We start from the raw sequence: 27,773 nt of genomic DNA, 5'->3' as shown, positions 1-27,773 counted from the left end.
TCAGCAGAGTGCAGAGAACAGCCATGGGGGTGTTGCTCTCGGTATCCACACTGATAAAAGGCAGAGACATAGGAGGGGAAGCAGGATGGGAACAAGGTGGGCAGTAAGAGCACGAAGCAAAGGTCTGCAGGAGACCGGCAGCTTCTGGTGGAGTCTGGTTTGGTCAAGGGAAGGCACAAGAGTCTTCTTGTATGTTCACAGTAGAGCTCTGCTATGGTTTCTGTGTAACATTTAGTGTCGTGATTCAGTGCCATGATCTTTGGTTTCTTCTCCTTTGAGTGTCTTTCTATAAGCTGTAGACACCTTGTCTTTCAACCTCTGGGACAACAAGATTTACCCTGGTTCTGACTATATATTATATATGTAAGATACACACTTTTCAAACACCATTTCTCAATTTATACTCAACTTTTTCATTACAATAAATGCCAATTGTTGTCACAGAGAAATCAAAGACATGAAGAATTTAACGGAAGAAACCTTAATATTCACTGCACTGTAGCACATCTTAGGTCACCGTGTTTACAGAAATTTCAGATAGATGCAGCTTAGGTGAGTAGAGAGTGATCCAGATAAGACTATAGCTTTTAAGACTACACTTAGCCAATTCAGTTGTAAGAGTTTCCTATTCACAGCATTCATTGTAACTGTGCTCCAATGAGAGCGAGTCACATGTCTGCTGAGATTGGAGAAGCTGTAACCTTTCTTACTTTCTTGTATTCTGAAGATGCATATATGAAATTTAAAAAATGTGACATGTGCTTATATTTTGTGTTCTCACAGTGGTGTTTTCTGTCCTTATAGATATCTTAGGAATCACTATAGAGATGGCGAGTTTAGAACAATGTAGTCTGGGCCTTTTTCTTTTCTTGCAGTATGAATATCTAAACCTAAAATTGTTTCCCTTAGAGGAAACCATTTCAATAATTTTCTTATTCGTCTTCACATACTGGATCTCAGGCAAAATTTTCAGTTCAAATCTTGTATATTGATGTGACATTTTCATCTTGTTCAATAGCTATGAAACCCAATAGCAGGCTTTGGTGTTAACATTTTTAAAAGATGACTTCCTTTGTACTGAAGCATCTGAACTATTTTTCTGAGTGCTTCCTTTTTTTAGGGCAAAGAGCATCACCATTTGCCAACAAGACTGTGACTGTCCAGGTTTCCAGAGTAGCTTGTGAAAGGTGTTGGGGAAAGAAACACAGATGGGTCTAACTGTGGGTTTTCCCATCTCCCATCTGCAGTATGTCCGTCCTTTCTCTTCCCGTCCTTTTCCTTTACACCCCACAGCTGGACCTCCCTGACTTTCAGAAACACTGAACCTCCATCTTCTCCTAAACTCACTTTCAGGAAGTTGAGGTGTGGCCTTGCCTGTCCAGTGTTTGCTATCATGACCTATCTGTCATCAAATTTCCCCAACAAAGCCATATTGATGAGAGGCCTCCATTCCCATACCAGATGTCACAGATGGTGCCAAAATTTAGCTTCCACAATTGATGCCTGGAAGAGAAGTGGGGAGAGATAAAAAAGCTTTTCAATCTGAAGGTGGAAGCAAATATGTTAAATTGATTAGCATTCTCTCTTGGAATTGGTGTGTTTATGTCAGAGTGAATGGGTTTCCTTCTGCTACTTGGCTGAAACTGAGTTTGATCCTAGACACCAACCATATTTCTCATATTTCTGCTAATTATTACTCTTGTGACTACAGGAAGGGACAACCCCCATGGCTCCTGCTATTTGCAAACAGAGAATGGAGTTATGAGTGGAGACCACCTTGTCCAGTAGTGTTTGGGGGTAGTTATACAGGAATTGTGTTACTAAGATTTGTCCAGCAAAACCCAGTAGCTGTGTGCTCAGCAACTGAAGTTCTCTGCCAGGCTCTGTTCCCATAATTTATCGATTTCATACACAGTTTGCTTAAAGAATCTTGCTCAGGTGAGTGGCTTTGAACTTACCTGGACATGGCTAGCTTTTAGATGTTAGATTTCGTCAGTTTTTACAGCCCTTTTGGGTTTGAGGCTTTCTCCAACAGGATGTTTCAGTGTTCTAGGTGTGTCCCATTGTGTATCCATAGCTTTATGCTTCCCTTGGACTTGGCTGAGATGCTCAGAGCTGAGATGCATCTGACTGGATGGCTGGTTCTCATGCTATTAACATGCATTGTCAACTGGAAGGGGGAAAACTGAGTAAAAATAGAATGAGAAGCACAGATATAACCCTGCACCTCAGGGCTGCCCTTCAAACTGGGGAAAACTGAGCTGCTTGGGAAAGACTTTCAGCTGGTCACTGTGCAGACCAGTTGGGACATTTTTCAGTTGTGAACTTATCTCCTAACACCAAGAGATGTCAGAAACCCATTCAGAGAAAAACAAGCTATACTGAAAAACAGTAACCCTCTAATTTCCTTAAAAAAGAAAAAAAAATGTGTATTTCTTAACTATTCGTGTTGTAGCTTCTTATGCAAATATTTGTCTTGTGTATTAGTGACTTTTAATCTTTGTGTCGTGTGCTGTTTGCCATAAGCAAATGTGTCTTTAGTAATTGTTTTTCCCCAGTATATTATTTATTGCATGAAATCTGTGATCAATGCAAAATCTGAATGACCTCAACGCCTTTGAAATTACCAGTGTGTGTTTGTTACGTAAGGAATGTAATCAGCTTGTATTTCAGTGAGCAGCACCTTACAAAGAGCAACACAAAGTGATCTCTGTGAAGACTTGAGATGCCTTCGTGGCATCGCGGGGTTGGGAGTTGAGCTTTGTGTCTGTTTTCTGTCCTGTCATCTCCCTGTGCCTCAGCGCTTCCTGCCCACCTTCCTCTCCTGTCAGCATGGTTTCCCCATGCCCCAAAGTAAGAGTTTTCTTTCCTCTCTGTTCCCCTGGCCATCAGTCACTGTCCTCTTCCTAGAGGCTGGCACAATCCCTGTGGCTCAGTGTGGGTGGTGGCAGGGTCATACTGCCGTGGTCGCTCCTGGGTTTGCATCTTCCACTGCTTCTTTGAGGCAGATGACTTGAGTGGGAGGGTTCCCTGCGTGGCAGGTTGTCCTGCAGGGATAAAAGGTCAAGGCCAACAAATACGCATTTCCTATGCTTCATGCTGGGTATCATGAGGAAAAATTTGCAGGCTGGAAGCAAAGGCATTTTCTGGATATGCATTTTCCCACAAAGTGGGCCTGAGATTTGGAAAGTGAAGCTTCCTGTCTTGCCTGAATTTGGTTTTGGTTGTCCAGGAAGGCCAAGGAGTTATGAATTTTGGTATCTGCTCAGGTCACAGCTGAGCAGCCTGCAGCCAGACACAAAGTGTTTGCAGACTGAGGATTCATCGCCTCTGAAAAGCAAGTGGTGGTTTGACCTTCCTGCCCTTCCTATATGAAATACACCTTCAGGTGACCATATTTTGTATTTATGTGTACAAATGCAATTTATTGTATTATATACTTGCCTATTATATACAGATATAAATTAGAATTTATCCTAATAATGTATGAGCTCATGAAACCCTAAATAAACATCAGTGTTTAAAACATAAAGTCTCTGGGATCGTGTCTGCAGCAAACCCATTACCTGCTGTCTTTCCTTCTTACAAACAGCCTTCAGGCTTTCCCAGATTGATGGGTTTTATTGTGGGGAACATGGAAAAGCAGTGGAAAATTGCCCTCCTTGGGAAAATGAGGCACTGTTGTGCTGTGGCAGAAACAAATACCAATTAAATTGTTATATTCTTAACCATCAGAATGCACTATAGTTTGGTGAATTATTAATTAGCCTTCATGGGCAGGAGAGCAAGAGAGAAAATGAGGGAGAAGAGAGAGAGAGGAGAGAGAGTGAGAGGGGAGAGGAGAGACAGAGAAGAGAGAGAGAGGAGAGAGAGGAGAGAGAGAGAGAGAAGAGAGAGAGGAGAGACAGGAGAGAGAGAGAGAGAGAGAGAGAGAGAGAGAGAGAGAGAGAGAGAGGATATCTCAGTAGGTTTTAGGTCTGCCTGGGGGAAGGAGCAGGTTAAATCTCTGTATGTTTTAGTGATTATTTTGTCCATTTTTGATTCAACTTTATTCCAATTCGGTAAACATCAACAAAGCTCCTGCTTTGCCTTAGAAAAAAATTAAGTAAAGCAGTCCCAGAACTAGAGGAACTCAGAGCCTGTGCTAAGCATGTAGTTAAGCCAGTGCCATTCTTGTCTTTTGAGCACTGTGGCCCTCACATTCCCTGCCCAGAGAAGGGGCCCTGAGGTCCCAGGCTGTGATATCTCCTGTCAGTTATTGACCAGGAAGCTGAGCTCTGAGCTCCAGGTGTATGACACTCTCATGCTGTCTGGAGTCGGTGTTGGATGGTTGGGGGGTGATCTGGGCCACTCTTGGTGCAAACATAAAAGCCCTCACAACCAGTGATGAAATCCCTATACCAAGAACACAGGTGTCCGTGCTATGGCCAGGCTCTGTCCCAGGAAGAGCTCACGGTGGTGAAGCCCACACAGGTGCTCAAGTTGGCCATGAATCTGTGCCTCAGCAAGTGCCCAGCCCACGTGCTGAGCTTGGCATGGTGTCTTTTGTCCCCAGCCAGGGTCCCCCAGCTAGGAGAGCGCCTGCCCTAAGGAATCAGAGCCTGATGCAGCCCACTGACCTCTGTCTTGCTTCTGAGATTCTTTTCTTCCTTGGGCTTCTGAAACGTTCTGTGCTGAAAACTCTCAGCTCCACGTAAAATCGGAGAGAATGAGGAGTGCCTGTGACCAGATCATTTGTTTTCCATCATTATCAACTCAGTCTATTTCATTTTCTTTGTTTTTTTCTTACACTCACTGAAGTATTTTTATTGATATAAATGGTAGAATTTTTAGAGAAACAGTAACATCATAATGTTGAAAGAATTGTTCCAGCTTCAGTTTGAATTGTGACCATGTGTCACACGGAGAGACTTAACTGAATTTAAAATGTTCATCACAGGTGGCAATGTGCTACCAAGTATGACCATGGGGTGGGCAGAGAAGGGGACCATGCTTAAGTCTGAAGGGTTCATATTTCATGTTTTCAGTCCTACTGGTGTGTCCTTCCCCTTCCCCTTCTTCCTCTTCTTCTTCTTCCCCTTCTTCTCCTTCTCCTTCTCCTTCTTCTTCTTCTTCTTCTTCTTCTTCTTCTTCTTCTTCTTCTTTCTTTCTTTCTCCTTCTCCTCCTCTTCCTTCTTCTTTCTTTCTTTTCCTCCTCTTCTTCCTCTCCTCATCCACTTCTTCTCTTTCTCCTTTTCCTTTTCCTCTTCCTCCTCTTCCTCCACTTCCTCCTCTTTCTCCTCCTCCTGAGAGTCACTCCTCTTACTCCTCCTCTTCTCTTGTTTTTTCTTCTTCTTCTTTTTCTTATTCATTTTTTTTTGGGGGGGGGACAATGTCTCACTCTGTAGTCAGGCTGGCCATGAACTCATGGTTACCCTCCTCCTTCCGCCTCCAGTGTGCTGGGATTTCTAGGCATGTGTCACCATGCTTGGCTCCCTGTTACTTATAACACTGGATTATAAGGAGAAGAGTTTACATCCGAAGCACTTTGGTAAAGGGACTGATCCTCTAACACTACCCATCAGAAAAACTCTGCCCCAGCTTTTTCCTCTTCACAAATCCTGCAGTGAAATGGACCTGGACTCCAAACCTTATGTCCTCTTCCAGTTTCATGCTGAGCGTGGAAGATACCCCTGCACCTCCATCCCTCTCTATGGCTGCTAAATGGATGTTTCCAGAAGTGCATTGTCTTCAGGGTTCCACTGGGAAGTAGGTTGCACCTCCACACCCTTCCCACACAGGAGCTCTGCTCCTGGGAATTTAGTCCATGGAACTAGAACACAGCACAGAAGACGCCTGCATATGGGAGAAGGCGTATTGCCAGGGTGTTCATGGGAGGGAAAAGTAGAATAACTAGAATAAATGTCATCCAAAAAAGAAAGCTGAATAAACTGCTAGATGTCCAAAACACCGAGTTTGTGTTCTCTAAAACACAAGAATAAACTCTAGGAACAGCAGAGGTTACGAGCAGGAAGAATTTATTGAGGGGAAGAAAGCTTCTACCTATAAAGGCCAGAAGGGGGCCCAGAAAGTGGGTTTCCCCATTTCATTTTCTCATTCCCCCCTCTCTGCTTAGCATTTCTTTCGAGTATTTCAGAGCAGATACTTGGTACCTGATATTTCCGTTGGGGCTGCTCTGCTGTGCTTTTGTATCCTTTTGAACCAGTCTTTTCCGATATGAGGGTGAGGCCAGGTGCTAAGCTTGGAGTTCACTCAGCACAGCAGGAACCCCCTACTGTGAGCTGATCCAAGGGGTGCAAGGATGCCTGGGAAGGAGCACGCAGGATGTTCACCATGAAAACTATGCTGACTCCTCCATCCTCTCCTTCCTCCTTGCACGTCCTTGTCCTCTATTCCTGTCCTTGTACTTTGCAGGGGCTTTCTTATCCAGCTCTCTCCTGGCCCTTTGAATTATTCTCTGCCTTTGCTCATGCTTCCTCCCCCTTTTCTCTAGACCTCTTTCCTAAAACCAGGGATTCAGAATCTCACCATTGCACAGAACCCCAAAGTCATGAGCTTCAGTGTATCCAAGACACAAACCCTTTCCCAACACTCCCTCTTGTGGGAGTTAGATTCACAATATGATGCAGTGGGCTGAGTAGCTGGTGTCTGAAGAGTCACAGTAGGAGTGGGTTGGGGCATCATAATTGGAAGGTCCTCTAGTGTTTTTCAAGTGGCTCAAATTTACAAAAATTGGAGTTCTCTCTCACTCTGTCTGTCTGTCTGTCTGTCTGTCTGTCTCAGTCTGTCTCTCTGTCTTTCTCTCTCCTTTTTGATATTGGGAATCAAACCCAGGACTTTATGCTTTCCAGGCAGGCGCTGTACCACTGGGCTATACCCCTGGCCCTGGGTTTACTTCTCTGATCACACAGTCTGTTGTATAAAGTTGGTTGAGTCCATTTGTGGTTTGTGCCACTCTCTTTTAAGTGCCATCTGTAACTCTGTGAGAACTCTGATGCTGCAGTCATTCAGCCCATCTCCATTCTCTACCCAGTAGGGTCAGGAAGAAAGAATGACAGTAATGATGTGGTCACATGGGAGTACAGTCATGTTTTTGTCAAGCACTGATTCATTGCTTGTTCATTTATTTTCACACTGCACTCAGTGTCCTAATTATTTACACCTTTCTGGTGCCTGCCAGTCTGTGGCACACAGCAGATACTCACAAATGTGTTTTCAAAACACTGAATGAACAAATAGTGTGAGCTCTGTAGGAGGAACAGAGCTGAGAGTCACAATGTGCAAAGCAGCCTGGGTAAGACCAGATCTCTCCCTCGGGGTCACTTACAGTGGGTGAGGATTTAAGACCTCATCTGTGCTGTCCTCATGTACCCTGGGAAGCACTAGGAGCCACAAAAAGATTAAGGACAAAAGCAGACTGAGTGGAGTGGAGGGAGATGTCCCTTTGCCTTGGAGGATCAGTAGGACCTCAGGAAATGGGGTGCTGGTACATGAGGAGGACTTTGACTATTGGGAGGGCAGCTGGATGGTCTCCCAGGAGGATAAAAGCACATAGGAATGTGTGATGGATAGATCTGGAAAGTCTACCATACGGCAGAGGAAGTGGGAACAAAGGCTGGTGGTGTAGTTTAGGACCTGATGATCATGCAGTTTTAGTGGCAGCATAGGAGTCCAGAATTTGTCAGCCAGGTAGCAAGGAACACTGAGGCTACCGAAGAGAGCACGGGTATTTCCTGACTGGAGAAACTTTGAGGCTAATTTCGAATTTGTTCTTTCTTGTCTTAGGGCTTTGAGACACAGTTTTGTTTTTTTTTTTTTTTTTTTTTTTTGGAGGGGGGGTACTGGGTATCAAACTCACGACCTTACATTTGCCAAGCAGGCTTCTTATAGCACTGAGTTAAATCCCCAGCCCTGAGATACAGTTATTTTTAAAAACACTGTGCCTCCCCTGCTCCAAAGTGGAGAATACTTATAAGTGGAGGGCCCTGACAGTCTCTATGTGCCACCCCCGCACCCTTTTCTTGCTTTCTTTTGAGTGGTTCTCGACTCTTCGTGACACTGTCTTAAGGAAGCACTGTGAACCCGAGATATGAAAGTATTTGTATTTCACAGAGTTGCTGCAGCATGAGGAATTGGGGGAGACCAATGACTCTTTCTGGATTCCTGTTCTTCCCTTTTTAGCAACATCCCCGACTTAACCAAAGCATGGCATTTCTGGTTCCTTGCAAGATCTGGTAGCCTGACCTGACTCTGTGTCTTCACTTTTCTCTGAATCACACCATGGCCTCATCATGGTGTCACTGGGAAGTTGGGTCCTGATTCTACGAGGAACTGGGCCATCACTCTTTGGTTCTTTGTTCTTTGTGAACAAATTCAAGCAGCACTGGTGGCCATGCAGAGACATAGAATTTACTGCAAAGTAGACACGGACAGAGCGATGCCATCAGGTGAGAAGGTGGGCAGTGTCACAAAGACATCTGCTCAGGCTGGAGCCTGGATTCCTTTTCATGCACGCAAGACTCACTTCTGGGGTTCGGGAGCATGAGTGATACTGATGGTTACAGTTGTTCCTCTTAGGGGTTATTTTGGAATGTTGCTCTCTCAAAGAGATCTTCCTCCTCATTTTAAGATGCTCAGTGTTCTCTCAATCATATAAGAAACTTATGAAAGAAATCTATGATAGCAAAAGTTCTTATCCCAACCAGGTCTCGTCCCAAGGAGGGAGGGTGTTTAGAGAACGCCCTTCTCTCTGGTGTCTTTGAGCAGAAGCTGCGGCTCCTGAGAATGCTGTGTGCTTTGCTTTGGAAACCATCCCCCAGGGCGCAGGTATTGCAAGGCATGTGTACAATGCTTAATGTGCTCTTTGGGATGGCTTTGGACCTGAGATTTAACAAATGAGTGTAAATGTATTACACAAGAGGTCTCTTCAATGGGATGTAAATGCACAGTAAAGGCAACTTTCTTTACTTAGCCATAACCGGCAGCCTCTTTGTACCTGGAGCTCTGGGCTGTCTAACTGGCTGCGGGACAATAGGAAGACTGTGCGCCTTGCTCCTTACCCTGGCACCTGTGCCTTCGTCCAGTGGGTGCGAGTCAAGGTGGTGGTGTCCAATTTAGCATCTAGATCCTAATACACATTGCCCATTTCCACCTGCTCTTTGGAGCCTTGGGAGAACACATCCCAGCTGGCTGGTCAGTGGGCCCAAGGAACACAGAGGATACTGGGACAGAGTCATTGGTTAAAACACAGACCCACAGTGAGAGGTGGAATCCACTCAATTCCCGAAGTCTGAGAACTTCCTGTCTGAGGTCAGCGGGGAGGAGCAGAACTTTAGCCAACCTGCAGAGGTTCAGGGATGAATGTTTGGTGTTGCAGAGCAGTGTGGACATTTTCAATGTTAGCTCTTCCCAAATGCTATCAACAACAACAATAATAAAAGCTTAATGTGGTGTGCCACAGAGTTTGGTAGCTGTGTTTTGTGTGGTCCTGGGTAACGGATGTGTGAAGAGTAGCCCAAATGTAAAAGAAAGTGATATGTGAGACTTCCTGCCTTGCTTGTCTCCTTCTCTCCATTGTCTTACCCTGTTTGCTGTCTGGAACATGGATGCAATGGCTGGAGCATCTATACCCTAAGTTCACCATGAAGACATTGTCATGATCATGGAGAAGAGATCTAAAGAGCCCTGGACTTCCCAAAGCCCTCAGCTTGAACCTGGACTCTGGAACTGTAGAATTATTTTTCCCAAGGAAAGATTATACATCTGTTGTTTACATTACTATCATTTGGGAGTTTTCTTGTTATCTGAAACCAGACCAAATCCTTAGTGACACAGGAGGTCAGATGAACTGAAATGACCAGGAGACCCAGGAATCCTTGGGAAATGAGTGGGAATTTATTGCTACTTTGGTGACAAAGATAAATTTTTTGACCTGTGACTCTGAGAACAGTCTAAAACACTGAAAAAGACTGTGTGCTGGGTGGTTTTATGCAGATGGGCAGAGCCAGTCACATGAATGGATATCATAGTTTGTTCCCTAAGGAACCTAGAGCGAACTCTCCCTGTTCAAAACTGTCTTTCCCATAGCAGCACCCTGTGACCCGGAATTTCTCCAGATATTTACAGCATGCTGGGTCAACAGTCCTGCCCATGAAAATTACAAGTCAGTGAGGAATGTTCAATCTTTCCTAGCTCAAGGAATTTTAAAAGGACACTTCCCTTCGAATTTTCCTACAGAGTGGGATAACAGTGCTGAGCACACAGGACTTCCACCTGCAATAAACAATCTTTTAAGGGCTGAGAGAGACCTGGGTTCGTGCCATGTGAGCAGCCCTGACCCACTGGATGATGGAGGGAATCTTTATGGAGAAAAGCTTGAAGGTTGACTGAGGGATCGTCTTTTCTCAACACTCTTGGTCTCTGTGTGAGGGTTTTTTTTTTTTTTTTTTAATATTCCTGACCTTTAAATCCCCTCTCTGCTCTCTCATTCCCCATGGAAAAGGTTGACAGCCAGTGCTTTTCATTTCCCCCTGAGATCTCTCTCACCTTCTGTTTTCATTCAACCAGTGGGGCAGATGGCCATAGCAAGGTCCAACCTGGAGGGAAGGCAGATGGCCCTTCTATCTTGGCTGTCACATAATGTTATGCTCTTCCAGCTCTCTCTGTATTAGTGAAGATGCTGTCTTGGCCTCCTGCTGATTCTCTTACTTCTCAATGAGTCCAGAGCTCCATCAGTAGTTATTTATTGGTCGATCAAAAACCTCAGCAAGAGACTGAATTCCTAGGCCTCATCTGAGGAGAGAGAGTAGAGCTTAATAATTTAGTACAGTTTGGTTTCACATTTCCTGAATTTGAAACTTGATTTCAGTACCTATTTGGCCACTGGCTCAGTTTTTGTGTCTATAGAGTCAACACAATAATCCCACTTAGCCAACTGGGTTGTCCTGAGGGACAGATACATCAGTTCACAGGAAGCCAGAATACAGTAACCCACACATAGTTATGCTAAATAAATGCAGGCAGTGCCACTGCACTAGGGGCTGGGGCCAAGTCTCTCTCCAGGGCCTTTGGGAGGCTCTTATCTGTTTTCCTGGGGCAGACAACATGTCCTTACTTGACACTTACTAAAACCTAAGTATGTGCACGCCTTGGTTCTCATCGTGAGAAACTCAAAGCTCAGCCCAAATTATTGATGTTATTGATTAGAACAGTTTCATCTAAAACATTATGAGGTCCATTTCCCCATATGTTCTATCTGTATTTTTTCTACCTATTTTTCCCACAGACCTACACCCAGATTTGTCCTGAAAGTGTTTGAAGCTACATGACAGAGAGATGAGATAGTTACTCTAATTTGGGTATCTTGACGTTGACTGAAGTTGTCAGAATAAAGTCCAGAGTTTTCATGTGGAACCCACATGTTCATGCAGAAGCCTTTGTGAGTGCAGGTACACTGCAAGAATTGAAAACATCCATCCAGGTCAGGGCTGCGTAATTTCACAGGGCACTGGGGCTGCTATGTTTGTGAGGGAAGCTTGGTGTTTTCACACTTTCCTGGTTCTGACAGCAAATTGCCATTTGTATTAGTTTCCTATTGCCATTGCAACAAATCACTGCAAACTCGGAAATTTAAAGCAACAGAAATTTAGTCTCTCACAGTCCCAGAAATTTCAAGGCTGAAATCCAGGTTGAAGGAGCCAAGCCCTCCTGATCCCTCCAGGGGAGGAAGAGTCCTTCCCTGCCTCCTCCAGCCCCTGGTAACTCAGGACACCACACTTCCATGTCAGCCACTGTCATCCCCTGATGACCTCTCCCTTATGCCTGCTCCTGCATTTTTCCCCTGGAGTTTTCCTCTTCCCTCAAGGACACCAGTGATAATCGGCTGAGGTCCACACTAATGACAGCAACTTACATCTGCAAAGATCAAACCTTAAATATGGCCACATTCTTTGGTACCAGTGGCCAAGGCTTTAGCATATCTTTTGGGGGCAGTGTGGTAGGTACAATCCAGTCCAGGACAGCAACCCCATCCCATTGTCTCCTTTTTTATCAGGAAGCTTGTTAAGTTTCCATAACATGAGGATAGCTGTAAACTGTTCAGAGGAAGAGTGACTTAGCCTGGGGCACTTGGGGGCAGTCATTGAGATGGATGGTTTCTCAGGCTCAGACCAACTCTAGCTTCTGGCTTTAGTTTGGATATTGACTCTTCCTCTAACGCTGCACATAGACTTATTGACAGAGCAACTCTGGAGTCCTACACAGGGTCCCACTGGAGCAGGCAGTCTGCTTGTTGTCTGCTGCTGGTCATTGAGAAGAGTCCCCGTTCCTGTGGGAGAAACACTGTTTCATTCACCTAACAATTACAAATTCCTACCATGTGCCAGGCAGTGCTGTAGATGGAAAGATGCGTGGTGGACAAGAAAGAAAATCCTTATTCCTGTGGAGGATGCATGACAGTGGGAGAGACTGAGAATGCCTAAGAAAACAGGCAGATTGCATCATTTCAGGTGAGAATAAGCACAATAGAAAACAAGGCAGAGTGTGGAGAAAAGGAATCTGTCTCTACTGTGGGTGGGAGTGTAGACTGGCACAACTGCTGTGGGATCAGTGTGGGGATTCCTCAGAAAACTAAGAATAGAGGTCTCATTTCACCCAGCTGTTCTTCTTTTGGGGGTCTTCCTGGACGAATTAAAAACATCACACCACAGCAACAGGTGCGCACCCATGTTCACAGCAGCACACTTTGTAGTCGCCAAATCTTGGAACAGCCCAAATGCCCATCAACCAAGGAATAGCACAAAAGATGTGGCATTTTTATACAATAGAGTGCTACTGAGCAAAAAAGACGGATACACTTGAGGCATTTATAGGGAAATGGATGCAACTGGAGAGCAACTCATAAGTGAGATAAATCAGATTCACATGTGTAAACATCATGTTGTCTCCTAGTGTGAGAAGCTGAGAGAATAAATAAGATCCAAAATGCACATCAGATATTATAAAAGGGAAAGAAACTGCCCCAAAGGAAAGAGAAACTAGGATGGGTAAGGACTTCTGCCTGGAACCAGGGTTAGGGTTAGAATGGGGGAGAGAAAATTGGGGAGGAGGAAAGTGGACTTATAAGGCACTTGGATTGTCCCAGGATTGCAGATGGAACTCAGGGAGTGGAAAGCAGACTGTCACCTCTGGTGTGTGTGTGTGTGTGTGTGTGTGTGTGTGTGTGTGTGTGTTTAGCAAGTTTGGAAAGAAGGAAAGGTCAAAGTTCCTATTTGGCTGCAGCACAGTCTTCTCTGAGGATGGCTAAGGAAGTCTTCAAAAATAGCTTTATTGAGATACCATTCACACACCACACGATTTATCAAATTGAAGCACACAGTCCAGTGGCTTTTAGTCTGCTGTGGCTGTCAGTAAGATTTCTACACCCACCACCATCTATGCAAACCTCAGGCCTATCACCATGATCAACTTCAGAGCATTTTCATCACCCTCAAAGTAAACCCCTCATCCCTGGCTGTTTCCTCTAATCCCCGCCCCTCCTCTGACTCCACCATAGCTAGGCAACCAGTAATTGAGCTTAGGGTTCAAAGGAGAGGCTGGGGCTGGAAGTACACATTTGATGTTCTTTCATAGTAGATGTGGTTAAAGGTGATGACTGTGAATAGAAGACTGAGGAGTGAGGTGTTTGGGGGTCTAGAAAAAGAGGGAGAAGGGTGATCAAAGGAAGCTCCTGGCTCCTAGAGAAACCATGGAGGATGGTCATACTGCCGAGGAAGGTGGCCTTGGGACATGACACTGGACAAGCGGGTTCTTCTTGTTGTCTCCACTTGCAACACCTGCTATAAAGCATGCAAGAAACCCTGTGGTCCTTCACTGCCACTAGAACTTTATGAGTCTATTCTATGATGGTTTCCCTACCAGGGCTACCCAGAAAATCCTCACTCAAAAGATGCATTTATAGGAGGAGACCAAATTGCTCATTACCTAGGAAAGATTTATGACCTTGTGGAGATTAACTCTTGTTGCTATTAATGGATGTGGTGCTGATAGCAATGACAGAACATAGGTCTCACTTTATTTTTTAATGGAAAGAGCTAAAAGCCCCATCCCCCTTCCCCAGACTGGCTAATTCCACAGAGAATGGAAGACATAGAACCCTCACAGTCTGCCCCAGGCCACCTCTCCTCTATGCAGGAGGATGAGTATGACTTTTACGAATTCTGGGATTTCTGAGATTACAAAGGGGGGCTTAGTTCAAAGCTACTAAGGCAAGGTAAGGGCAGAGGAGACATGGTTGTCACTTTGCAACACAGGGTGTGGTGTCCTTGTCCACAAGGCCCAGGGAGTCTTGGGAAATCCTTTCCTGCAGTGTGTGATTGTGAGCTGTAAAGGCAGCATGCTCCAGGGTGAAGGACTGCCCTGACTCTGATGAAAACACACCATGAAAGCAGGGATCCCTGGGAATCACTGAGCTTTGACATCCATATATATCCTAGGCTTCCAGTTCAGCTTCTGGATTGCACAGTGCACTGTGTGTGTGTGTGTGTGTGTGTGTGTGTGTGTGTGTGTGTCTTTCTGTTTGCCTGTGTGTCTGGGAGTGTGTTCTGGTGACTGCACCCAAGTCCTCACACATACAAGTGCTTTACCATTGAGCTACATCCTGAATCTTTGTTAAAATTTTATTTGCTGACAGGGTTCTGGTAAATTGTCCATGCTGGCCCTAGACTTCAATTCTTCTGGCTCAGCCTCCAGAGGTAGTGAGAACTACCATGCCCTTCCCTGGCACACTTGAGAGTTGGAATTTATCTGCTTGTTAACAATCTTTTCAATCCCCTAAGAGACCAGGATGTACAAGGCCAAACGGGACAGTGGCCTGCATATAGAATTACCAAGAAAATAGGGCAGAGATCAAAAGAGCATGTAGGTGAAACCTTCTCTTAATATAACAGTGTCCTGCTAATTTATTGACACTCAGTGGGATCAAAGTTGTCTAGGGTTCACAGCCATGGGAAGGAGAAGTGTTGCAAAAATGTGACAAAAAGGCTCTTGAAACTCTTGGAGTTGGACTCCCCAAGGAAAGAGGGCTGTGGGGTTTTCTTTTCCTTTCTGGGATCCAGGTTTACTGTTGAGGTGCTGGGAAGTGCGGGGGCAGTGGGCAGCCCTCAGAGGTTTAAATTCTGTAGAGCTCATGTGGTACAAATCTCAAGTTCTGTTGTTTCTGATTTTCAGGACTCTGTATTCCAGTTATAATGAATATTCCTGGATGGAGGCGCTGTAGAGATCTCCAACCCAGGGGAGGGCACCGCAGGGAGGCCTGGTGAGAAGGGTGCCCTACCTTCCTACAAGTCCAGCTTTTACCTCCCAAAATAGTATGGGGGGGGACCTCTGGAGGGATCACAGGAGAGACCAGGTGACTGCTAAAGCAGAGTGTGTTTTCAAAAGAAAACCAAGGAAAAAAAATAGTTGAGAATTTCCCCTGCGAGGCAGCATTTGCCCTGCAGAAGGAGGTTTGCAAACAGCCTCCCCAAATCTCAGCTGTGGTTGCTCCAGCAGCACAGGGACCCTTTTTACTGCTCCTTCCACCTCAGTGCCCTCTTCCTGCACCCCAAAATCTGCACCCAGTTCTAGGGGCGCCCAGCCTTGCGCTGCTAGAAACCAGCTTTCAGGCTCCAGAGGGTCCAAACCTGCAGCAGGGCAGACTATCAGCCCCGCGTCCCAGAACTTGGAGGGTCTCAGGCAGGGGGCAAACTGCTCCCAAGCCAGACCAGGACCCCAACCTGCTGAGAGGCACACGGACATCTGGCGGGCTCCACCGAGCCTGAGAGGGCACAACGGGGAGCGGGGACCAGAGAAAGAGACCCATGCTCTCTCCAGTCCCCGCAGACTCCCAAGGCAACTCTCCAGTATCCTTGCTCTAGCCAGCTTCTGTCCCAAGGACTGGGAGAATAATTTTGTTCGGTGTGATTGGAGTAGCTGAGACTATGGGGAGATTTTCTGGAGCTATAACAGAAGGTTGTGGGGCGCATGGGGGTGAGGGAAGAGCATGGACAGCAGACCTAATTGCCTCATGTCCCTGCTCTGCTTTGTCTCAGGAGCCCAGTTTTGGGGACTCCAGGAACACCTCCTTTGGCTTCCACAGGCTCCCTTTCCCCAAGTCCCCTGGAGCTCCAGCCAGCTGTAGCGGCTTTCTATAAGGCACTACTTGGAGATGCTGGGAGAACCTGGTGAGCTGAGGTGGGGTAGAAATAGGCAAAAAAAGTAGGTGCTTCAGGGTTGCTGGAACTCTCATTCCAAGCCTGAAGCCTGTCCTCTGAACAGGTGGACCACTCACTTTGAATCCCAGGATTCATGCATGGTCCTTCTCCAGAGGTGCAGCCTCTTTCCTGGCCAGTAAGCAAGTTCATCCAGAAAGGGGCTGTTATGGTTTGATAACTAGTGGTCAACTTAACACCAGCTGGATTCCATCAGCATGCATTGAGAGAAGATGCTCCACCTGAGAAGGGTTGCCAGGATAAATAGGTGGAGAAGAAGAGAGGTGTTGAGAGGGATTGAGGCGTTATGGAGACATTGTTGGTTCTCCTACGAGTTGCTGTCTGAGCTGTTGGTTCTCCTGGAGAAGCTTTGGTCTTCACATCGAGCATTGCTTCCTGGCTCCGGAGGGGAAGACATGTGCTGCCTGGTCTCCAGGATGAACTCGTCATGCTGCTTCCTGGCACATACCCGACTGTGCTTGTCGTCGGAGGAGCTCGGGGCCTCCGTGTCGCTGAGGACAGCTGTGGTGCCTTTCAGGACAGCCCCGCTCTTTGTTGTGAGTGTGACTTCTCAACTCCAGTGTAGAACCCTCATCCCACTAGCACAGTTCCTTCAATCTGCTGGCATAGACTTTCTGGCTTCCACCGCTGACCCTGGGGTCTTCCCGGCACGAATCTGTAAAAGAGACTGGCGTAAGTCCTTCTTGTGGGCTCTGGACTTCCAGTTGGACTCGTGGAGGCACTGTTCTGAGCTCTGGGTTTTTATCTGGACTCATTTGGGACATTGCCATGGGGTTTAGACTCTTGACTAAATAATCTATGTCGGTGGTGTTGCGGATGGATTTCCTGCATTCTCCTGTGTTAACTTCCAGTGACCATTATAAAAATATTATAAACTCCATGTCCTGATCTGAATTGTTCTCTGTGTACAACACCAGACTACAACAGGGGCCCAGGATGGGGCACTGGCTCTTGGTTGGCTCAAAAGTTCTGTCTGCCCTAGCCCCAGGCGCCCCTCTTGGCAGTAGGATCCAGGGATCCCAGGCCACTAGAAGCTTCCAGCTGGGACTGAGCTTTCCTTTTTGCTTAATCTGGAGCATTACAGAGACATTTCTCCAAGGACAGAAGCCCTCTCCAGCTTTCCTTCTATCCAGCAGAGTTGCCCAGGTTGCAGCTGCCCTGAGACTCAGGTTGTCCTGGAGTAGCTGTTTTGGGGATGGGTGGATTAATCTTTCACACGCTAGAGTGATTGGCAGGGATGCTTCCCAGGAGGAGGAAGAGGACAGGTCAGGCTGGGGCAGAGTTGAGCCCCAGAGCAAGGAGAGCCAGGGAGGATCTGCAGACTGGAAATAGCTAGATGGTGTTACTGTGCAGCCTCAAGTGCCTATCAAGGTCCAACGTGTCCAGGACTATTGTGATCATTACTGCTTTGAGAAGTTGACCCCCACTCAAGTCCCCTCATCCAGGAGTGCACTGACTGTCTCTCTAGGGGGCATTGCTGTGGACATCCTTAAGCATGCCATTGGCTTCCCCATCCTATGGCCAAGACCTTTCAATCTTGTAAGACATTGGTGGTAGGGGAAGGTTCATTCTTGTATTTACTTCTTCATTCCACAAAGAGCTAAGTATCTTGCTAGTTACCCAATATCATATAAAGAGGAAATGGCTTGGTCCCCAACTACTGGGACCTTAGGGTTTAGTTGAGAATCCAGGTAGCAGCCAGGAAGCACATTCATTATACAGCTGGATGGGGTGAGGTGGGATTTTAACAAGTTTGTGTGAAGGAAATAGAGAGTGGGAAGGGGTGAATTAATTCTGGGGGGAGGTGGAGAGGGTCAGGGAAAGTGACATTCCAGAGTTGTGTCTTGCTGGGGCTTTCAGAGGGGTAAAATGGGAAGCACTTTGTACAGGCAAGGACTCAGCGAAGCAGAGATACTTGGGGTGGCCTGACCCATTCACTGGTTGTAATTGTTGCCTAGGGAAGTTAGCTTTTCAGTGCTGCAGAGTCCCTTGCCATTTGAACAGCAGAGATCACATATTTGCTATACAAAAATTATCAGGAAACTCAAGGAGACAATGAGGAAATAACTTTGCTTTTTTACACTCACTTTTTTTTTTAATATGCAGGTAGCATTCTGGGGACAGCCTCTTTGATTTTGCTGGAAACCCACATTCCCACATCCAGCCACTTCTGTAGGGAGTGAAGGCTGGCTGGTGATGAGTTTATCCCAAACAGCTGCTTGGAAAGTTTATTTTTCAAGTGAGACAATTGTTGTGAGGGATGTTAACAGTCCTAGATGAAATGAACATGTGGCTCATTTAGCGAGCTGCTGGGATATCACTGCCTTTTAATGGAAATGAGTGGATGGCATCAGGCACCTTGTAATTAAGGGAAGCTGCAGTACGGCAGCAGTTACCTATGAGAGCATCTAGTGACAGGTGTCCTAAGGAGGCTGCGGACAGTGTTCTTATTCTAAAAGCTTCTGCTAGACAACAGAGTGGAGTAAAGATAGGAGACGCTGTTTTTTAGTTTTTGTTCTTGTTTCTGGGTTAAAAAATCTGAGACTTCCAGGTACATCACTGATAATGAAACCTTGGAGACTACAGTAATAGCAGTGTCCATGAGTTTGGAAGTGTAAGTTTTGTGAACTCAAGGATTATTCTCCCCTTGCTTTCCTGTTTGCTTTGTCATCAGGGTAGGGAGTGGAGGGAGTACTGTTCCTGAAACGTCAGTGTCCCAGGTGCCCAGGGGCATGCCTTTTGCTGCCACCTTTTGGACTGGAGAGATTTTTTTTTCTTTTGGAAGCCACTCCCAGGTGGTTTATTAATTATGGACTGAATAATCGAGCTGTGAAAATGAGCCTCCGGCCTCCAGGGATGTAAAATATCGGCTCACTTGAAACAAACAGAGAGCAGCTTCTTCAAGGAAATTGCTTCCGGGGATGTTCAGAACTGATCAAGTGGTTGTGAAATCCTGCTGTTAAATGAGGTCTCACAGCATCTTTCTGGCGTCATTTTATTCCCCATGGACCAGGAAAACAGCTGTCACCAGGGGCCATAAAATGGATTAGATCTGAATTGAGCCAGAAGCAAGAGGGGTTGCTTGGGGGCCTACGTCCTGGACATCAAAAGTAGGTGAGTGGACTTTGGGATCGAACACCACCAGAGCAGGGCTGAGAGTGGCCAGTGGCAGCAGGTGTCCCGGTTAGGATCAAGACTCTGAGTCCCAAGGCAGTGCCCTGTGACACTGACATGCTGCCTTCCATATTTTAAAAATATCTCCTCCCAGGAGCTTTTTATCCTGCCTCATTCTAATTCCCAGCTTCAGCCATTTGTGGCGATTTATGTCAAAAGAAGAAAACGTTATAATAGAGTTTCCCAGGAAAGGGCAGGAGCTCCGTGCCTGGAAAAGAAACAGAAACACTAAAATAAAAATATTCCTGGAACTCACACTCTCGTGCTCCGTAAGGTTCAGGAGGGGCCGTGTAAATACTGCCTTATTAATAGGTTTCCGGATTCCCTAGGTGCTGTGCAGAGTGCTACCCTTTATACATCCTGCTGCTGGCTCTGGGCATTTTCATCCTGAAGGCCACCAATTAAAGGCGGAGAAGAAAATTGTACCCAGAAGCCTAATTGATTTATTTTGCATTGTTTTGTGCTTATGTTTTCATAAAAAGAACACAACAGTTGTTGGGAGGGGGCGACCACCTGAATGTTCCCCATTATTCTAAGAGTTGAGGACCAGGACTAGCGGGTGGAGTGGAATAGGAAGATGCACCTTTAAAAAAAGGCAGGTGAGGTAGTCCAAAGTTGGACAGGAATTCTGCACAAATCTAAGCTGTGGGGAGTGTTTCCTGAGTCACTGCAGAGACCACGGGAGTCCGAGAGGGTTATTACCACCCCACTTTCACAGATAAGACAAAGGCTTGGAGAAATAATTTTTCCAAGAAGTGATCTAATCTGTAGAGGGAAGAGATGGGGCTGCATGGGTTTTTAATTTAGCATTTTTTTGCAGCACTTTCTTGGTTGAGGGTACTGTGTGCTCACCTTAGGAGAGGGACTCAAGATACTGTTGGGACATGATGGTTGGTTCTGCAGAGTCTAAGTGCATTCTAGGCTGGTGCAATCCCAGGCTTCCTGGTCTGGGAGATTTGGTATCTTGGGGATGACCTTGCATCAGTTACTACTGCAGTACTGTCACATAGCATGGACTTAAAATAACAGTCATTTATTTTGATTCACATATCTGTAGATTGGTTTTACCTGAGCCAGGCTTGGTGAAACTTAGTTCCAGGTTTAAGTGTGGGCCTGCACCCCGTGTCTTAGTCTTCCTGGAGCAGTGGGCCTGCAGGTCCGTGTTCTTCTCATGGCGATGCAGAGGTACAAGGAAGTCAGGTCCCTCTGCGCAAGCACATGGAAGCCTATACTTGTGTAATGTTACTAAAATCCCGATAACCAATGCTAGTTACACTGCTGAGCTCAGTCAGGGGGTGGGGAGGCTTCCTGTCACTCTAGTGGGAGTAATTCCCAGCCACATGTCACAGAGTGTGAGTGTGGAGAAATGAAGGACTGAGGCCAATAATTCAGCCAACCGTAGTCTCCTCACAAGGTTGCCTTGGCCTGGATGCCATCCCGTCCTCTCATGGTGTCCCCAGATATGCACATTGCTCTGATGTCTGTTCTCCCAGAGCAGTGACCATGAACCCACTCATCAGACAATTATTCAGGTTCTAAATTAAAAGCCTATAAGGTGTCAGGACCTGTGCAAGGCACTGGGGCCAGAGGGATACCTCCTCCCTTTTGTGTCTGGTGAAGGGCACATTCACCAGGCCACTCTCAAGATTCCTGGACAGAGAAGGACCAGCTTGGAAGTCCTTTGAGATCACCCTTGATTTAATTTCTGCCATATAGGAGTAGAACACCAAAGGTCTAATTGAAATTAGTTCCATGCTTGTCTTTCCAAGATGATCACAGAACTACTAGCATCTGAGCTTACTTAGAGAAAAGCAGTGTGGGTCTGGGTGCCGGACTTGGGACGATAGGAAACTGGCTGGTTGACATCTGCTTTGCACAGAGCAGCTGCTTCTGAACTGGGTCTGTGTGTAGGATGAACAGGAGTAAGCAGGTGGAAACTAGTCAGAGCATTACTGGTCCCCTTCTTCCTTTACCTGTAAGCCTTGAATGCCTCCAGTGATACAGCGGTCAGGTTCCTTGTTGCAGGCTGTGTGAGAGCATCCTCAGTGCCCTGCCATCCATATATTCATAGTCCTCCCTTGGTGACACCCGTTAAAAACTTATTACATAGATGACTGCAGAGTCCGTGGAAGTAGCAGTTGTCTTGGGGTGAACTGGCCCCATAACTGGCTGTATTCCACAGGAGAGAATTCAGATGTTCAGTTTAGGAGACAAGGGAAAGCCAGGCAAAAACAACAAAGGCAGTGATGTGCACTATACCTTCCATTTAACCTTTTTGTGTCCTGGCAGTGACAGGTTTCAGCTTCGAAGAGCCCTTCCTGAGTAGCCTTCTAGGGACAGAAACCTCACTGTGCAGCAGTCACTGTTTCCTAGCAGGAAAAGAGGAAGCGGGCAGAGGGGGTAGACTTCCCTCCCCTCCTGTGTAGGGCCAGGTGAATGTGGGAGCACAGGTGAGGCTGTGACAGCTCATGATGTCCTGATGAATATTGTCCCAGGCGCTTTGGGATAAATTGGGTGCGAGCTCTCATAATGCAGTCTCGGTGTCTGTATTACCATCAGTTGAAAGTTGACCGCTGTTGCTGATTAAAACATTTCCAAATGTGCAATCAGAACTTCACTATTGAGATGCTAAGTGTAGATAGATGCAGCTGTATGAATGGCTGAGACAGCTCCTCAGAGTGATGTGCAGCCTTCTTAGCATATATAATTGGAAATCACTTTGCTGTCATGCATGGATCATTCTGCAAAACACGGATTAGGTAAGAGACACCTCTGGTATTTTCCATTCTCAGACCAGGAAGTGGGAGATCAGGCCCGTATTCCTTTTTATTGAAGTTCTCCAACCAAAGTCAGGAATCTCCTTGGGTAGAAATACACATCTGAGCTTCTACTTTCTGGCCAGCCCCTGCCCTGTTCTTTTCTAGTAGGACCCGGGTCTCTCTCCACTTTTTTCTCTTTATGGGAGTTGGTTGTACGTGAGTAATAGATGTGTCTGTATAGGACTTTACTGTGGTGGTGACGTTAGATTTTTGCCTTTGCAGCTGTCTCTGAGGCAGGTGGATGACAGCTGTAAACACCTATCTGCAGTTCCCAAATCAGAAAAATCTTAGCACCATAAGATTTCTTGAGCCTTGAACTCAGTTGGTGGAAAACCTGACCTCAATGGATATTAGGCTGTTTATATCCTTTATGAAAATTAGAGAAAAGCACCATACTCTTTAGTCCAGAAGTATTGCAGACTCTGATAGTGGGATGCTGATTCAGACTTTGCGGAGAGTATTGTCTCAGATATGGCATATAATGCATTCTGAGTTCTAAAAAATGTTTGGCTCTGAGGATTTGGGGGGATTATCTGTGTAATGCAGAGTGGGACTGGGAAAAGGTACAGAGAAACTGTGCTATCAGAGGGGCAGTGGGAAGAGTTGTTTTCTCTTATTCTCCAAGGACTCTGCAACACTCTCCGTTGGCTTCCTTGTGTTCCCCACCACGCCCTGCCTCATGGTCTCTGTTCTGTGTTGCTGCTAGCCTCCTGCCTATTATGCCAAAACAGCTCTTTGTTGCTTTCCAGTGGTTGGCTCTGGGCTGGACCCTGACCTTCAGATGGACATTATCAGCGAACTTGACCTCGTAAACACCACCCGTGGAGTCACTCAGGTGTCTGGACAGCACAATGGCAGCAAAGCGTTTTTATTTCAAGGTAAAAGGACTTCTTCCTTTGCATGGGACAGAGCCTGGGGGGAGTGCTGGTCTGGGGAGTGTCCACTGGTGGGCCTTTCTCTGGTGGTCACCTTTGCTAGTTGTCTTGGATCCTGGTCCAGAAGCCTATTGAGATGAGGTACAGCAGGGTTCTGAGAGTGGGAAGAGGCGTCAGGGGGCCGTGGTGGAGAAATGTTTGGTTTGGTCATAAAATGGCTCCCTGGGGATTTGGGTGGAGAGTTAACAAAAGGGTAACTAATTTGGGAGAAGTTTGGAAACTATTGGCACACTGTGTCATTTTTGCAGGGGATCTCTTCAGCCACTATCTGTCCCTTTATCTGTGTGTACAGCTTTATCCCTCATCTCCCTGGTAGATAATGAACACAGTAGATACTATGCTGTCTCCTGTTAGAAGTGCATCTTTTCTTCCCCTTGCACTTTCACAATATCTGGTGTACAACTGGGATGAGGGAAAGGAGAAAACAAAAAAGGAAAAGATTATATATATATATGATAGATAAGTATACTACTAATAATGAAAGGGAAAGAAAGGGCTCAAAAGGAAAGAGCAACTGGGATAGGGAAAAGAAGAAAAGGAAGAAAGGAAAAGATATGTCTGTAGGGATACATATATAAATATATGTGTACGTATATATGCAAGTTAGATAACTGTACTACTGATCCCTGTTCATCAAACAGAACAGTTTGTGCTGTCATTGTTTGATTGTTTGATCATTTTTATGCCTACATCTTGCAAACTCAACAACTACTTCTAAGATAACAATATCAATGTATTAATTAGTGTTAATTTCCCACTATTTCTTGAAATTCTATGTCATTTCTACCCTTTTTTCTGTTTTTCTTTTTTTTTAAAAAAAGAACATTTGTGTTTTCATTGTTTGAAAACAATATGCAATATATTAACCATTGTTAATTCCCTGTTACATTGTCTTGAAATCCTGTCACATTGTAAGTGAGCTTATCCAGCCCAGCCCATTATAAAGTTGATTACAATTCATGAAATCACTCAGTGAGCATTTATAAAGACAGCGTTCTGTGGTTCTTAAAAGGATGGGCTCTGCTTGGGATCCACATTGGCCCTAATTGCTTTGAGACTTGGATGATTCCTTAGTTTTTTTTGTTCTCATGTAAAATAATAGATCCTTGGTGAAGCTACCTCATATGGTGGCTATGGGGATTCAGAGGCAGCCTATGAATGCAGCCATACCAATGCCTGGTAAACATTAGGTTCCCCTTTGCAGTTCCTGTCCTGTATTAGATAGCATGCTAACAGTAGGGTTACCAGTAAGAGTAAATAAGAGGCAGCCCCTGCTCTAAAATGTAATGAAGGAAAAAGTCATTCCACAAATTGTTGTCAAGTTAAAGTGGCTGTGTACAGTGAAGGAAATGTGTAGGCTGATAAATAAGAGTAATACAGGCAGGTCTGATCTAATTGGAGAGGTGGTGGTTTTAGAGAAAGGACAACCTGAGAAAGAGGTTTGTCAGCAGAGACTGGACCACATGAACAGGCAGCCTCCTGTAAGGAATGGGTGGGGCTCAGGGAAGTCTGGGCAGAGGAAATAGTACCAAGCTTAAAAGTCTAAACCAGTAGAAAGGCTTGAAAGGTGGTGAAAGGCTGGAGAGGAGAGCATGGGCTAAGTGACACTGGAGCCAGTGAGCAGAACTAGCATCCTCATGCTGTGCATGGGTGTGAGAGTGCTGGGGATTTACAGCCAGTGTCCATTCTGGGAGGTTGGAGGCCACGTACTTGTTATTAAGCACTGTAAATAACTCCCCTACCCTACCGCCATATTACTGTATTACTAGTCTTGTAGGATACTTTCACTGTGGTGGGGCCTTTGTTTTGGTTAAAGCAGAGAGGCAGACTGGTTGCGTGTGGTAATAAGGCGGCTGGGACTTTTCTCTGAAAATACCTGGCAGTGTTCTTTTGACACAGTCTTTCAAGAAGACAACAAAAGGATTTGTTTTAGAATGACTGAACCAGCATTGTGGAAAGAGATCCATGTGTTCCCTGGGCAGATAACTCAAGGCTTGTTAGTGACACATAGCAATCTACAGATGTAATGAGAGTGCAGATTTGTTACCTTGTACTTATGAAAATGTTGGTGAGATTCTGAAGCTGGGCGTGGTGAAGCAAATACAGACTGGATCACTTTTCTTTTTGCACTGCACAAGTCTACACAATCGCTCTTGGGAGTCCATGCTATTTTCGATCTGAGCAAGGCTTCTCTGAGCCAGGCTTGGTTGGTCTTTAAACTCCAGGAATCCATACTTTGGAGCCAGCCGTGTGCATGGTGCACTATAAATGGTTAATAAAATGTTTGCAATGAGTTAAAATTTTTCTTTGCCCTATCTACCTGCTAGAGGCTTGATCCTGCTTTACTTATTATTTATTCATGTATTGATTCATTCATTCCATAAGTGTGAGCCCGTAGTCCTGAGAACTCTGCTCTCTAATCTGTGTGTTTTCTATTTTTTTAAATCTGTCCCTAGGATGCCAGCTAGGCTGCAACAGCTGTGAGAGCTTTTCACCTTTCTTGGTAGAAGACTAACTTCATTATGGAGTCTGAGAGGCTTTTCCCTGTATCCCATCTCTTGTTGATTACACTCGCTATGCCGGGGCAATCCAAGATAATTTTGCTTCTCAAGGTCTATAGTTTGTTCACACTAACAAAATCCCCTTTTCCATATGAGGTGACATATTCACAGTTCCGACATTAGCTCGTAGACATCTACATTATTCTGCTTTCCCCAAAATCTGCTTGCTGGCCCCCAAAGATTCATGTTGGTCCCACATACAAAGTAAATTCACTGCACCCCACTATCTACTAAAGCTGTGAGCATATAACGTCAGCTCAGAGTCCCAAATCTCTAATTTCATAGGTGGGAAAATTCCACAACACAACACTCAAACTGTTTAATTCAGCTGTTGGTGAGACCAATTTTGGGAGGAAATTTTGCTCTATCTGTAGACCTGTGAAGCTAGAAGATAAGTGTCTATTTCCAGCATACAGGGGCGGGACAGTATGGAATACCTGCTGTGGAAGGAGGAAACGGAAGGAGGACAGGAGTCACTGGTCCCAAATAGCTTTGAGATCAAGCTGTGTGAACTTCATTTGGTTTCATGCTTTGGGAGCAACCCTTCGCCTTTTGTGCCTGTAACTCATTCCTTGGAGACACCACTCCGTTTTCATGAAGGACAACATGTATTTGCAGACCAGTAGTTTTGTTGTTGTTGTTTTTGAGACAGGGTTTCACTGTGTAATTTAGGCTTGCCTTGAATTCACTATGTAGCCCAGGCTGGCCTCGAACTCCTGGCAAACCTCCTGCCTCAGCTTGCTGAGTGCTGGGATTACAGGTGTGCACTACCATGCTCAGCTGCAGACAAATAGTTTTACTAGCCTGTTTCTTGCCTGCAGAGCTGGAGAATTTTGGGGGTTTGTCAGCCCTCTTTCATTTTATTCTTTCTGTTCCCTTCAGTTCAAGTTGACAGTGTTCCTCAATATTTTTCTTGAGAAAAATATTCTCAAGAATATTTTTAAAAATACATTTTGATTTTTATCAGCACATAACAATTTTATATATCTATGGGATGCACTGAGACATTTCAGTATCTGTGTGCAATGTGTAAAGATCAGATTAGGGTCATTGGCATCCCTCACCCTAGCTATTTATCACTGCTTCATTTTGGTAAATCTTCTCTGCTAGTTATTTTGAAATCTTCAACTAATCCTTGTTGACCATAGCTGTGCCACTGTGCACTGCACCCCGTCATTACATAGCCTCTCCCTGTCTCTTCCTCTCCCCCTCTTTCCCAGCACTCTGGTCTCTGTGAGGCCAGCTTTTTGGTGTCCACACATGAGTGATGATGTGATGGTGTTTGCCTTCTGCTGCTGACTTACAACACTCAGCACGATATTGTGCAGTTCTTTCCGTGATGCTACAACTTTCCAAATGTCACTCTTTTTTTTTTCTTTTTTTTTTTTTATTTAAGAGGAAAAAGAGAAAAACACAAAACAAAACAAAGCAGTGTAAGGTTACACATAATACAGAACTACAAAAAAAAACATAACAGTAAGAAATCACCTGTTAATAGATTACATATTATCATCACTCTTTTTATTGAGGTGACAGAATAGTATTCCCTTGTTGAAGAGTACACTTTATTTATCCATTGCTCTGTCTGTGGATGCCCAAGTTGATCATGTATCTTGCCTATTGTTAATAGTGGTGCAATAAACATGTGAATGCAGAAGTGTCTTGGGCCCACCAATTTCAGCAGATTTGTGTGCACACCCAGTCGTGTGGTTGCTGGTCAGTGTGATGGTTCTATTTCTAGTGCCTTTAGGGATCTCCGTGCTATTTCCTGTCTCTGCCAACAATGTCTGAACGTTTCCCATTTTGGGGATCTTTGGCAGCATTTGATGACAGCTGTTCTAATGGGGTCAGATAATAACTCATTATGGTTTTCATTTGCCTTTTCCTGCTAACTAGTGAGGCTGAGCGTTTTTTCGTGTGTGTTGGTCATTTATATATATTCTTTTAAGGAATGACTATTTAGGTTATTTACCAAATTTTTAATAGAAAAAACGTTTTGCTATTGACTTGTGTTCC

At 45.3% G+C, this 27,773-nt stretch overlaps 1 protein-coding gene across 5 annotated transcripts in view; it reads left to right on the top strand.

The window, feature by feature from the left end:
* The first annotated feature begins 16,269 nt into the window (after positions 1–16,269).
* The window catches only part of LOC134470340 (uncharacterized), an 83,834-nt gene continuing 72,330 nt past the window's right edge, over positions 16,270–27,773 (top strand). For 2 of the 5 annotated variants that reach the window (XM_063256791.1, XM_063256790.1), the window contains exons 1-2: positions 16,291–16,940; positions 23,011–23,139. In XM_063256791.1, coding sequence (XP_063112861.1) covers positions 16,481–16,940; positions 23,011–23,139 — 589 coding nt within the window. In that variant the 5' untranslated portion in view covers positions 16,291–16,480. Of the gene's footprint in view, positions 19,383–23,010; positions 23,140–27,773 lie in introns of all 5 variants that reach the window. The other 3 variants (XR_010049929.1, XR_010049928.1, XR_010049927.1) reach the window with 3 other exon arrangements.

The sequence above is a fragment of the Cavia porcellus genome, unplaced genomic scaffold (genome assembly GCF_034190915.1).
Source record: "Cavia porcellus strain 051 isolate PalLab524CR breed Dunkin Hartley unplaced genomic scaffold, mCavPor4.1 scaffold_9, whole genome shotgun sequence".
NCBI lineage: Eukaryota > Metazoa > Chordata > Mammalia > Rodentia > Caviidae > Cavia > Cavia porcellus.
Note: the sequence above shows the minus strand (reverse complement) of the source record. Positions and strands in the feature narration are given on the sequence as shown.